This window comes from Gobius niger (assembly GCF_951799975.1).
Source record: "Gobius niger genome assembly, chromosome: 5".
Lineage (NCBI taxonomy): Eukaryota > Metazoa > Chordata > Actinopteri > Gobiiformes > Gobiidae > Gobius > Gobius niger.
This window is the reverse complement of record NC_136856.1, coordinates 14,297,071-14,310,925: the sequence shown is the minus strand read 5'-3', so window position 1 is coordinate 14,310,925 and position 13,855 is coordinate 14,297,071. Positions and strand designations below refer to the sequence as shown.

Below are 13,855 nucleotides of genomic sequence, written 5' to 3'. Positions count from 1 at the left end.
TAGTAGCAGTCATGATAGTAGTTGTCCTCATAGCGACGCTGTTGTCCTGTGAGTTGTTTTAGGGGCACTGTGTATCTGTGCTATTCCCTCCCATCACCGCATTTTTTTTTTCTCAGTGACCAGAGGAGCTTCTCAGTCCGCCTAACTTGCATTTTGGTCTTACCGCTACAAATGCTATTTTCGTTTTCTTTTTTAAAGCTTATTGTCGTGTTTGTACACTATGGCTTGTGAAAAACGGCGTAGCCATCATGGAGTGATGATGTCGAAATGGCGAGCCTTCGTTCCCTCTGCACAAGCGATGTCGTCGTGTGTTTTTGTGATGTTATTTTTTATTCAAAGCGATGCCCAGATCCGCTACTCAATCCCGGAGGAGATGAGGAAGGGCTCTCTCATCGGTAACGTTGCACAGGACTTGGGTTTGGACCTAAAAAGGCTTCGTTCAGGCCGAGCTCGTATCGTGACTGGAGAAAATGTCCAGTACGCGGAGCTGAAGACAGACAAAGGGACTCTGGTGGTGAATGAGCGGATAGACAGAGAGCAGCTCTGTGGAGACGTGACGCCCTGCAGCTTCACCTTTGAGATTTTATTGGAAAACCCGATGGAGTTACACCCGGTGACTATAGAGGTGCTGGATGTGAACGACAATGCGCCCACTTTTCAGAGCAAACACTTGGATTTTGAAATTAGTGAATTAGCCACAGTTGGATCACGTTTCGATATAGAAGCGGCGAGCGACGCTGATGTTGGTGAAAATGGTTTGCAAAATTACCTGCTTACACCGAATGATAATTTTGTTTTCAAGCAAAATATTAATCCAGACGGGACGAAGTACATTCATATGGTCCTTCAGAATGCGTTAGACAGAGAGAAAGAGCCGCGCCTTAATCTAAAACTAGTGGCTGTTGACGGAGGAAGTCCACAGAGATCTGGTACAGTAAATATAAATATAGTCGTGTTAGACGCTAATGACAATGCCCCTGTGTTTAATCAGAGTATTTATAAAGCCACTGTGACTGAAAACTCACCCAAAGGCACACATATTCTTACAGTTAATGCCAGTGATATTGACAGTGGTGCGAATGGGCAAATTACATATTCTTTTTCAAAATCCAATACCCCAATGTCTGATTTCTTTGAAATAAATGACCTTTCCGGGGCGATATTCGTTATGAAGGGATTAGATTTTGAAAAAGACAAGAAAATTGAGTTCAGAGTGGAGGCTAAAGATCAAGGAGGACTTGCAGATACGTGTAAAGTAGAAATAGATATTATTGACGTAAACGACAATGCACCTGTTATTAACGTGATGTCGTTCTCTAGTCCTGTGTCAGAAGACTCTCCCGTGGGCACCACCATCGGTATAATTAATGTGAAAGACTTGGACTCAGGGGAGAACGGACAGGTGAGGTGCGCAGTGGAGGGAAGTGCCCCCGTTGAAGTTAAATCTAATGTGAGAAACTATTACGCGCTGGTCACCAATGCGCCATTAGATCGAGAAAGTGTTTCAGATTTTAACATCACAGTGATCGCCTCAGACTCAGGAAAGCCTCCACTGTCAGTCACAAAAACATTTAATTTAAAGATCTCTGACGTGAATGACAACCCTCCAGTGTTCACACGTGCGCTCTACAGCGCCACAATAACAGAGAATAACTCCCCCGGTTTTTCTGTGCTCACTGTCGTTGCCAAAGACCCGGATGAAAACCAGAACGCGCGTGTGTCTTATATTTTAGAGGAGTGTGACATCGGCGGGTCTCCAGTTTCCGGTTATATCTCTGTTAATTCAGAAAATGGAGTCATTAGTGCCGCGCGCTCCTTTGATTATGAACAAACCAAACAGTTTGTGTGCGTCATCAAAGCGCAGGACGGAGGCTCTCCTCCTCTCAGTAGCAATGTGACTGTGAAAATCCTGGTTCAGGACCAGAACGACAACGGCCCTCAGGTGCTGTACCCAGTCCAGACTGGGGGCTCTCTGGTGGCTGAGATGGTGCCTCGTTCAGCAGATGTGGGCTATTTGGTCACAAAAGTGGTGGCTGTGGATGTGGACTCTGGACAGAATGCCTGGCTCTCCTATAAACTGCAGAAAGCCGCAGACAGGGCGCTGTTTGAAGTGGGCTTACAGAATGGAGAAATAAGAACTATCCGCCAAGTGACTGACAAAGATGCAGTCAAACAGAGACTGGCTGTTATAGTGGAGGACAACGGGCAGCCCTCTCGTTCAGCTACAGTCATTGTTAACGTGGTGGTGGCGGACAGCTTTCCTGAAGTCATGTCTGAGTTCACGGACTTTACGCACGACAAGGAATACAACGACAACCTGACTTTTTACTTAGTGCTGGCTCTGGCTGTGGTCTCCTTTCTGTTCATCACGTGTGTAGTGGTCATTATATCAGTGAAAATCTACAGATGGAGACAGTCTCGCGTCCTGTATCACTCCAATCTGCCAGTGATCCCATATTATCCTCCACGTTACTCAGACACTCTGGGCACAGCGACTCTCCCACACGTGTACAATTACGACACTTGCAGGACCACAGACTCCAGAAAGAGTGACATTAAATACATGCAGCCGATGAGTCAAAGTTTGGTCAGTGTTGATGACGTCGGTACAGAGTCTGCGCAGAATGGACAACAGAGATCCACAGCCTCGACACTGGTGAGACTTATTTCATGTGTATTAATTTATTTTAAATTTCAATTAATTTGACGGCGACCACGGGCAAATCACATCAATCCAAAAGAAAATAATTATGTGTAGTACCCGATTTTGTTATTGCTTTTTCCCTCTGCTGGCCCCGGGCAGGTGCACACACCATCCAAGTGCACAGTGCAAATAACCGTTAGTTTTAGTGGCATCATAATGATTTTGATTGATTATTTCTTTCGAGTTCCAAATACATGAATCATCCTTACTAATTTGAATGATTATGTGCAGTATTTGCAATATACATTCAAACATTTTTCATATTCACATCAATGCACTGTTTCTGGGAGCAGTGGGGCGAGATATTTGTTCAGAATGAAGTTTAATGATTTTACTTTTTATTCCAACATGGGTGGAGCATGTTGCAAACTTTTTTTTTGCTTTAATTTTTCAAAACTGAGCGTTGCATAATTGCTGAGATTATTGCAGTGATGAGGACAAAGGAGCTCTCTGCCAAGTAACTTTATTGCCTGATTATTGAGCGTGAACTACTTTTTCTAGCACTTTAGAAAACAAAACATGATTCATCAGATCAAAACAATGATATTTAATTTGGCTAGTTTGAGGTCTCTTGATACAACACCTGTTTTGAGCGACAGAGACACAACAACATTTTTTTTTTTTTTTCTGAGGAATATTGAAAATTTTTATGAACTTGTTTTATCATTTTTGACGGTGTGGGACAATAAGACATTTTTTGATATAATTTAATCTTGGTAATAGGAGATTTCGTAATGCAGGCTTAAACCAAGGCTTAGAAAATTCCCTTTGTTTATTTTTAATTGGATATGAGTTTGTACCAAAGCACAAACACAAAGCACAAAATATAATGTTATTCAAGATTTTAGCAGGGGCCGCGTTTAAGACTCGGGATAACCTGATCCCAGTTCATTTCTTGACTCACTCATGTGCTCTGTCCTTGGTGCTGAAATGATCGTGTCTTCCTGTATAATACTTCTGCAACAGTTACTCTCCTCTGGCAGGAGGGGAATTTATTTTGTCGGTGGATTTTATGATATTTTGGACAAAATATATTTAAAAGTGTCAAGAAATTTAATTGCGTTATTTTTTATCCATTTTATACATTGAAGTCTGCTGTGTAAATTTGGTGACTGAGTGCTCCATGCAATTTTGAAGAAGAAGAAATTGTCAGAAGATTAATTTCATCAAATACATTGTGGGGATTTATTTATTTGTGTATTTATGTATGTATTTATTATTAATTATTATTATTATTATTATTATTATTATTATTATTATTATTATTATTATTATTATTATTATTATTATTATTATTATTATTATTATTATTATTATTGGTCTATATTTTCAGCACTGACTCTTTTTGCACTTTAATATTTTAATGACTACTTTTACTTGATTTATTTATTTTTTACATGCATTGTTCCAACTCTATTCCTCTGTATACTGCATATTTGTAGACAGCATTGGCCCGGCATTACCTTTTATGGACTCAGAGCGCCGCTGTTGACTATGGGCTGTTTTGTAAATGCTTCTGTGTCATGTTCCTCCCATGATTCTCCTCAGACATTTTCTGCTGTAACAGAGGACGGTCGTTTCAAACTGCGCAGATTCATTCTGGCTTCACACTTTTGGATCATATTCATCTTTATACGGATTTTACCCTTGTTGTATCGGTGGATTTATTTGTAATGGCTTCTTTGTGGTGTCTCGCTCTCAGAGGTCCGTGCATCGGCCTTGCTGTGCTTCTTTGTCTCTGTTCGCTGAAGTCCGTGTCTGGACAGGCTCGATACTCCGTTCCCGAAGAGCAGGCGGAGGGATCATTTGTTGGAAATATTGCCAGAGATTTGGGATTGGATGTGCAAAGACTGGTCTCAGGCAACGCTCGGATTGTAACTAAAGGGAGTCGACAATATGTTGATTTAAAGCGAGACAAAGGCATCCTTGTTGTTAAAGAGCGAATCGACCGAGAGGAGCTGTGTGAAAAAACAACGCCCTGCAGCTTTAGTTTTGAGGTAATACTTGAGAATCCAATTCAACTCTATCGTGTCACTGTTGAGGTCGCAGATGTGAACGATAATACACCTGTTTTTCCCAAAGAGGAAATACATTTGAAAATTGTTGAAACTGCGGCACCGGGGACCCGCTATTCGTTAGAAACAGCCGAAGACAGCGATGTAGCAATTAATGATATTCAGAAATATACACTAAAACCCTCAGATCACTTTAAACTAGAAATGCAGAGCCAGCCTGATGGCAGTCAGATTGTGGAGATGGTTTTAATAACACCGTTAGATCGAGAGAAAGATGAGGAGCACGCGCTGGTTTTAGTTGCGTCAGACGGAGGCGCACCGCAGAGATCAGGAACAGCACGTATTCACATCACAGTACTTGATGCTAACGATAATGCACCAATCTGTAGTAAACCGGTTTATAAAGCAGAAGTCCAGGAAAACTCTCCTGCAGGAACAGTGGTCACCGCTGTCAGCGCAACTGACGCAGATAAAGGCGTCAATGGGGAAGTCACTTATGCCTTTGCGCGCGTCTCAAAAGAGACAAAATTGTTGTTTGATGTTGACTCGAAAACAGGACAAATTAAAATCACTGGTTCGTTAGATTATGAAAAGTCAAAGTCCTATCAGTTAAATGTTTTGGCCAGTGACCACGGGGGTTATTCAGACACATGTAAAGTTATTATCCAAGTTACAGACGTGAATGATAACTCGCCTATAATTCAGCTCATGTCATTTTCCAGCTCGATCTCTGAAGATGCCCTTCCAGGCACAACTGTAGCCGTCATTAATGTGCACGATGACGACTCTGAGAGAAACGGTTTAGTTGAATGCTCTATTAATAATGATTTACCCTTTAAAATCGAGTCTTCATTGTCTGGTTATTACTCAATAGTAACTGATGACGTGTTGGACAGAGAGAGCGTGTCTGAATATAATATCACTATAACTGTTACTGACAAAGGCTCTCCGCCACTGTCCAACAGAAAAACTATTCATGTCAAAGTTTCTGACGTCAATGACAACCCCCCAAAGTTTGATGAATCAGAATATAGTAGGACAGTTCCAGAAAATAACTCACCTGGATTTTCTGTATTTACTGTACGGGCTCATGATGCGGACTGGGGCCAAAACGCTCGTATCTCTTATTTCCTGGAGGAAAAACAAATAAATGGCGCGTCACTAAATACTTTAGTTTCTGTAAATTCAGAAAGTGGCGTCATCTCTGCAGCAAAATCGTTTGATTATGAACAAATAAAAATGTTTGAATTCAATGTGACTGCGCGTGATGCTGGCTCCCCTCCTCTGAGCTCAGTGGTCCCAGTTAAGATCCTGGTTCAGGACCAGAACGACAACGGCCCTCAGGTGCTGTACCCAGTCCAGACTGGGGGCTCTCTGGTGGCTGAGATGGTGCCTCGTTCAGCAGATGTGGGCTATCTGGTCACTAAAGTGGTGGCTGTGGATGTGGACTCTGGACAGAATGCCTGGCTCTCCTATAAACTGCAGAAAGCCGCAGACAGGGCGCTGTTTGAAGTGGGCTTACAGAATGGAGAAATAAGAACTATCCGCCAAGTGACTGATAAAGATGCAGTCAAACAGAGACTGGCTGTTATAGTGGAGGACAACGGGCAGCCCTCTCGTTCAGCTACAGTCATTGTTAACGTGGTGGTGGCGGACAGCTTTCCTGAAGTCATGTCTGAGTTCACGGACTTTTCACACGACAAGGAGTACAACGACAATCTGACTTTTTACTTAGTGCTGGCTCTGGCTGTGGTCTCCTTTCTGTTCATCACGTGTGTAGTGGTCATTATATCAGTGAAAATCTACAGATGGAGACAGTCTCGCGTCCTGTATCACTCCAATCTGCCAGTGATCCCATATTATCCTCCACGTTACTCAGACACTCTGGGCACAGCGACTCTCCCACACGTGTACAATTACGACACGTGCAGGACCACAGACTCCAGAAAGAGTGACTGTAAGTTTGGCAGAGCTGGTAGTCAGAACGTGCTGATCATGGATCCCAGTTCAACAGGGACGATGCAGCGGATGCAGAGCGAGAAGAGCATCCTGGACGAGCCAGACTCTCCTCTAGAGGTTAGAAACTTATGTACCTTATTTTCTCTAGAGTAATATTGCTTTTTTATGTTGTACGTGTTTTTCATTTGGTCTGGTTTCAGCACCTTGGACAGCGAGAAATGTGCCCCTTTCACTTCCTCAAAAACAGATGTTGCTCTTTTCCCGTTTGTGATGGGACACTAATGTAGTGTTTTTTTAACAACATCAATAATAATCATAATAATCATAATCATAATAATAATCATAATAATAATGTCTTCATGAGCATATCCTTGTTCATAAAGTACTGTGGATAAATTACATCCAATGCCTGTTTTTTGCCCTATGCGCTCATTCACACATCATGCTGAATCTGGAAGCATGGCATGTGAAGTGTCTTGCTCATGGACACAATCATACAATGCATTACCACTTATGGGTATCAATCTGCCTCTATCAGTTGGGTTTCAATTCAGCACCTTAGACAGCGAAATTTTCTCTCTTGACACACACAGAAGCACTTTAAATCCGAAGAGTTAACTTTTACTGTTGTGCAGAAATAAGTCATTCACTTCACTCCTTGATTTATTTGCAGAGGCCTGACTATAAATTCATTAGATTGATCACTTGGGTAAGCTGAAATGACCATGTCGTTTGATAGGCTCATATAGTTTCGCTCAGTAGACAGTTTTCATGACTTAATTCATTTATGGGTTGCCGACTTTTTATTATTTATTTGAGTTCATCCGACTGCACTGGTTGTAATTTCCGGGTTGTACTCTAAGAGTCGCTGTTGACATACGAGCTGGCTTTGAACTATATTTTCTTTGTGACCAGCCTCTTCTCTTTCTCTGGAGTACAAGTGGGATACGCGTTAGTTGCTGTCGGACGAGTGTACCGTCACCATTCATTTTGGATCTACATTTTGTTCTCACGAGTGTAGGATACATTTTCACGTTTCTTTCCGTTTGGATTTTATTGTTTTTTTACGGAGCGCAATGGACACGACTGTGAACGGGAGAATGATGCGCAGAGCCCTGCTGCTGCTTCTGTGTGTTTTGTGCCTGGGCTCTGCGCTCGGTCAGGTCAGTTACTCCATCCCTGAAGAAATGGCGAAAGGCTCCGTTGTTGGAAACATAGCGCATGATTTGGGAATAGATTTGAAACGACTGAAATCTGGTAAAGCTCGTGTTTATACGGGAGATGGCGTCGAATACATCGGTCTGAACAAAGACAGGGGAGCGCTGTTTATCCAGGAGAAGATAGACAGAGAGACGCTCTGCGGAGAAACGACGCCCTGTGCTTTACATTTCCAGTTAATCTTGGAAAATCCGATGGAAATGTTTCGGATTACAGTAGAAATTACAGACATAAATGACAACCATCCGAGTTTTTCTAATGCTGAAAAAAGATTTGAAATTAGTGAGTCTGCAGCAGTTGGATCTAAATTCATTTTGGAAGATGCTGTAGACGCTGATATTGGATTAAATAGTTTGCAGAGGTACTCACTTAGTCCTATGGATAATTTTGCGATAAAGCTAGATAGTAGAAAAAATGGTGATCAAAAACTGGAAATGATTTTACAGAAGGCTTTGGATCGAGAGAAACAGGCGCACATATCTTTGGTTTTAACAGCTATAGACGGAGGAGAGCCGCCTATGTCCGGAACAATGCAGATTCATGTGACTGTGTTAGATGCGAACGACAACGCGCCTGTTTTCTCCAAACCCCTGTACAGAGCAAAAATACTGGAGAACTCTCCTAAAGGCACCAGTGTAGTCACTGTGAGTGCGTCAGATAAAGATATTAATTCTAATCAGGAGTTATCTTATCTAATCACGCCCGGTAAATTCCGTTGGACAGAATTGTTTTCTATTCAACCTAACACAGGTGAACTTACGCTGACAGGGCCTTTAGATTATGAAAAGACTAAATCGTATGAAATGCTCATCGAAGCTGTAGATAACGGAGGACTCTCTGATTCAACGAAGGTAATAATTGAAGTACTTGATGTAAATGACAATAAACCCAACATAAATATTGTTTCTAAATCGGACTCTCTTACAGAGGACTCACCCCCAGACACTGTAATCGCCATGCTGAGTGTAAATGATCCAGACTCGGAAAACAATGGAAAGGCAGAATGCGTTATCAACGATTACGTTCCTTTTAAAATAAAGTCAGCTTCGAATGGATTTTATTCAATTGTTTCGGACATAAATTTAGACAGAGAACAATCCTCCCAGTATAACATCACAGTCACGTGTTCAGATGAGGGCGTGCCCTCCCTCTGCAGCAGCGTCACTCTCTCCTTACACATCTCTGATGTGAATGACAACGCGCCTGTCTTTGACAGGAGCTCGTATGTGGCCTACATTGTAGAAAACAACAGCCCAGGTCTCTCTATATTCACAGTGAAAGCCTCAGACTCTGACTGGAACCAGAATGCGCGTGTCTCTTACATACTGGAGGACTCCTCTGTTAATGGAGTGCCAGTCTCCTTATATGTGTCCGTTAGTGCAGATAGTGGAGTCATCCATGCAGTGCGCTCCTTTGACTACGAGCAGATCAAGGATTTCCAGTTCAGCGTCAAAGCGCAGGACGGAGGCTCTCCTCCTCTCAGTAGCAATGTGACTGTGAAAATCCTGGTTCAGGACCAGAACGACAACGGCCCTCAGGTGCTGTACCCAGTCCAGACTGGGGGCTCTCTGGTGGCTGAGATGGTGCCTCGTTCAGCAGATGTGGGCTATCTGGTCACTAAAGTGGTGGCTGTGGATGTGGACTCTGGACAGAATGCCTGGCTCTCCTATAAACTGCAGAAAGCCGCAGACAGGGCTCTGTTTGAAGTGGGCTTACAGAATGGAGAAATAAGAACTATCCGCCAAGTGACTGATAAAGATGCAGTCAAACAGAGACTGGCTGTTATAGTGGAGGACAACGGGCAGCCCTCTCGTTCAGCTACAGTCATTGTTAACGTGGTGGTGGCGGACAGCTTTCCTGAAGTCATGTCTGAGTTCACGGACTTTACGCACGACAAGGAGTACAACGACAACCTGACTTTTTACTTAGTGCTGGCTCTGGCTGTGGTCTCCTTTCTGTTCATCACGTGTGTAGTGGTCATTATATCAGTGAAAATCTACAGATGGAGACAGTCTCGCGTCCTGTATCACTCCAATCTGCCAGTGATCCCATATTATCCTCCACGTTACTCAGACACTCTGGGCACAGCGACTCTCCCGCACGTGTACAATTACGACACGTGCAGGACCACAGACTCCAGACAGAGTGACTGCAAGTTTGGCAGAGCTGGTAGTCAGAACGTGCTGATCATGGATCCCAGTTCAACAGGGACGATGCAGCGGATACAGAGTGAGAAGAGCATCCTGGACGAGCCAGACTCTCCTCTAGAGGTTAGAACACGACTCTCTTCATTTCGTATTCTGCAGTGATTATAATTGCCATATACATTGCCAGTGGTCCGCTTTCAGTACCTTGGATAGCGAAAAATCAGCAAATGTTTTTCCTCATCTCAATGTTTATTTTTCTCCTGTTGTATATTTAACGTAATAAGAAGAACATAATATAATAATAAGAATAATAAGAATAATTAATAAATAAGTAAATACATACATTGTTTAATATTTATTTACTTGGATATTACAATTGTGTTGTTTTTTTTGTGTGTTTTTTTCTTTCTGTTTACTTTATTTGGTTCAGCACATGTAATTCCGCGCTGTGAACTCACTGGGCCGCTGTTCACCAGGGCCACAGTGATTCGTGGTTCAGTATTTTATCCAGCACATCCCCTTCATCACATCAGATGGGGAACGACACGGACGCGTAGCTCCGCGGTTCAGCACATTTATAAACCTCGTAAAATAAGCTGGAATACGCTTTTCTTTTGTTGAATAGAGGATTCCTGTGGACTTTACCAAATCTGGATTTATTTGACGACTGTACTGTTTTTTACAAGCGCATTTTGAGGACAATGGGGCGGCAAGTACTGCTGTGTTTCTCGCTTGCTTTTGTCGGATGTGTGCTGGGCCAGATCAGTTATTCTATTCCTGAAGAAATGTCCAGGGGCTCGTTGGTCGGGAATATTGCTCATGATTTAGGTCTCGATGTGAAGCGGCTGCAGTCACGTAAAGCTCGCATTCACACAGGAGGCAGTGAGGAATATATGCAGTTTAACAAGGAGAGAGGCGTCCTCGTTATCAAAGAGAAAATAGATCGCGAGGCTCTTTGTGGACAGACAACGCCTTGTGCTTTACATTATGAGATTGTTTTGGAGAATCCGATTGAAGTATTTCCATTTATTGTTGAAGTAACAGACATCAATGATAATCCTCCATTATTTAATAAAGAAGAAAAGCGATTTGAAATCAGCGAAATTGCTGCAATTGGCTCTAAGTTTATGCTGGAAAAAGCCGTAGACAATGACATTGGAATAAATGGTCTGCAGAGCTATACTCTAAAGCCCACTGATAATTTTATCCTCAAACTGCATGGTCAGTCAGATGGAGGAAAAAAGGTGGAGATGATTTTGCAAAAACCCCTCGACAGAGAGAAACAGGAGATTGTTTCGTTGCTCTTAACAGCGGTCGATGGAGGAGAGCCACAGCGCTCAGGGACTATGTTAATTCACATTACAGTGTTAGATGCTAACGATAATGCTCCTGTTTTTACACAATCACTTTACAAAGCGAGCATTAAAGAAAACGCTGCAAAAGGGACACTCATAACACAGGTCAGCGCCACTGACGCAGACAAAGGCTCCAATGGAGAGGTTAGTTACGCCATTGGAAACAGCATGAGCTCTGCAGACCTGTTCCAAATAACTGAGGATGGAAATATTTTACTAAATGGACCAATTGATTTTGAAAAGTCCAAAATACATGAAATTGATATAGAGGTAACAGATCGAGGGGGTCTTTCTGATTCCAGCAAAGTTATTATTGAAATAGGCGACATAAACGACAACAGTCCTATTATTAGAATGATTTCCAAATCAGATTCTATCGGAGAGAGCTCTCCCTCTCAGACTGTAGTGGCTGTAATGAACGTAAACGATCCAGACTCAGAGGAAAACGGAAAGGTTCATTGTGTAATTAATAAGAATATTCCATTTGCAATTACTAACACCGCTAATAATTTATACAACATCATCACAGACAGTGAGTTAGACCGAGAAAGAGATTCCCAGTATAACATCACAGTCACGTGTTCAGATGAGGGCGTGCCCTCCCTCTCCAGCAGCGTCACTCTCTCCTTACACATCTCTGATGTGAATGACAACGCGCCTGTCTTTGACAGGAGCTCGTATGAGGCCTACACTGTAGAAAACAACGGCCCAGGCCTCTCTATATTCACAGTGAAAGCCTCAGACTCTGACTGGAGCCAGAATGCGCGTGTCTCTTACATACTGGAGGACTCCTCTGTGAACGGAGTGCCAGTCTCCTCATATGTGTCCGTTAGTGCAGACAGTGGAGTCATCCATGCAGTGCGCTCCTTTGACTACGAGCAGATCAAGGATTTTCAGTTCTGTGTCAAAGCGCAGGACGGAGGCTCTCCTCCTCTCAGCAGCAATGTGACTGTGAAAATCCTGGTTCAGGACCAGAACGACAACGGCCCTCAGGTGCTGTACCCAGTCCAGACTGGGGGCTCTCTGGTGGCTGAGATGGTGCCTCGTTCAGCAGATGTGGGCTATCTGGTCACTAAAGTGGTGGCTGTGGATGTGGACTCTGGACAGAATGCCTGGCTCTCCTATAAACTGCAGAAAGCCGCAGACAGGGCGCTGTTTGAAGTGGGCTTACAGAATGGAGAAATAAGAACTATCCGCCAAGTGACTGATAAAGATGCAGTCAAACAGAGACTGGCTGTTATAGTGGAGGACAACGGGCAGCCCTCTCGTTCAGCTACAGTCATTGTTAACGTGGTGGTGGCGGACAGCTTTCCTGAAGTCATGTCTGAGTTCACGGACTTTACGCACGACAAGGAGTACAACGACAACCTGACTTTTTACTTAGTGCTGGCTCTGGCTGTGGTCTCCTTTCTGTTCATCACGTGTGTAGTGGTCATTATATCAGTGAAAATCTACAGATGGAGACAGTCTCGCGTCCTGTATCACTCCAATCTGCCAGTGATCCCATATTATCCTCCACGTTACTCAGACACTCTGGGCACAGCGACTCTCCCACACGTGTACAATTACGACACGTGCAGGACCACAGACTCCAGAAAGAGTGACTGTAAGTTTGGCAGAGCTGGTAGTCAGAACGTGCTGATCATGGATCCCAGTTCAACAGGGACGATGCAGCGGATACAGAGCGAGAAGAGCATCCTGGACGAGCCAGACTCTCCTCTAGAGGTTAGACATTGATCTACTTATTTTCTTATGCTGCATTGTTTTTTTTCTTTCTGGTGGTCTACTATTGGATATGGATAGCTTTACTCTTATTTACTTTTCTTTTGCTGTTGCCAATAATAATAATAATAATAATAATAATAATAATAATAATAATAATAATAATAATAATAATAATAATAATAATAATAATAATAATAATAATAATAATAATAAACATTTTCTGTCAATTTATCCTTACAAAATTATCGATCAAACTAAGACTATATGTGCCTCATACATGACCTTGAAAATGAAAGCTTTAATATTTAGAGAGAAAAATCATGGAAAATATATAAATTTAACCACACGTGTAATGTCTCCCCTCCATAAGCATATCCATATTCATGAAGTAATAGATTATGTGTTTGGATACAAAACATTATCTATTACCAGTTATGGTAATCAATATCCCAACCTTTACGAAATAAGATGAAAGTCCTATCTCCATGTGCCTCTTTATTAGTTGTTTCAGCACCATAGACAGCGGTACATGCACTAAAGGCAACGCACTAAAGCAGTTTAAATCTGATCAATTATATAATGCTGTTGGAACTTAAAAGTGACTTGTTCACCTTCACTTCCACGTGGTCTGAATATAAATTATTTTGATTGATCATTTAAATATTCCAAAATGATCACATTTTGGGTGGGCTCGGAAAGTCTTTCAATAGTTTACAGTATTTGTCAGTTAAT

The 13,855-nt window shown here is 42.4% G+C and overlaps 3 protein-coding genes across 22 annotated transcripts in view; all 3 read left to right on the top strand.

The window, feature by feature from the left end:
* The window catches only part of LOC306963728 (protocadherin gamma-C5-like), a 237,339-nt gene that overhangs the window by 129,923 nt on the left and 93,561 nt on the right, over positions 1-13,855 (top strand). The window lies entirely within an intron of this gene.
* The window catches only part of LOC306963747 (protocadherin beta-16-like), a 199,545-nt gene that overhangs the window by 134,179 nt on the left and 51,511 nt on the right, over positions 1-13,855 (top strand). The gene's annotated exons all lie outside the window — the stretch shown is intronic.
* Positions 152-13,135, top strand: LOC306963720 (uncharacterized protein; the record flags this gene model as incomplete). The annotated part of the gene is made up of 4 exons (XM_079557360.1): positions 152-2,656; positions 5,425-6,694; positions 8,719-10,125; positions 11,721-13,135. The coding sequence occupies exons 1-4, from the start codon at positions 221-223 to the stop codon at positions 13,133-13,135; spliced, it is 6,528 nt and encodes a 2,175-aa protein (XP_079413486.1). The 5' UTR covers positions 152-220.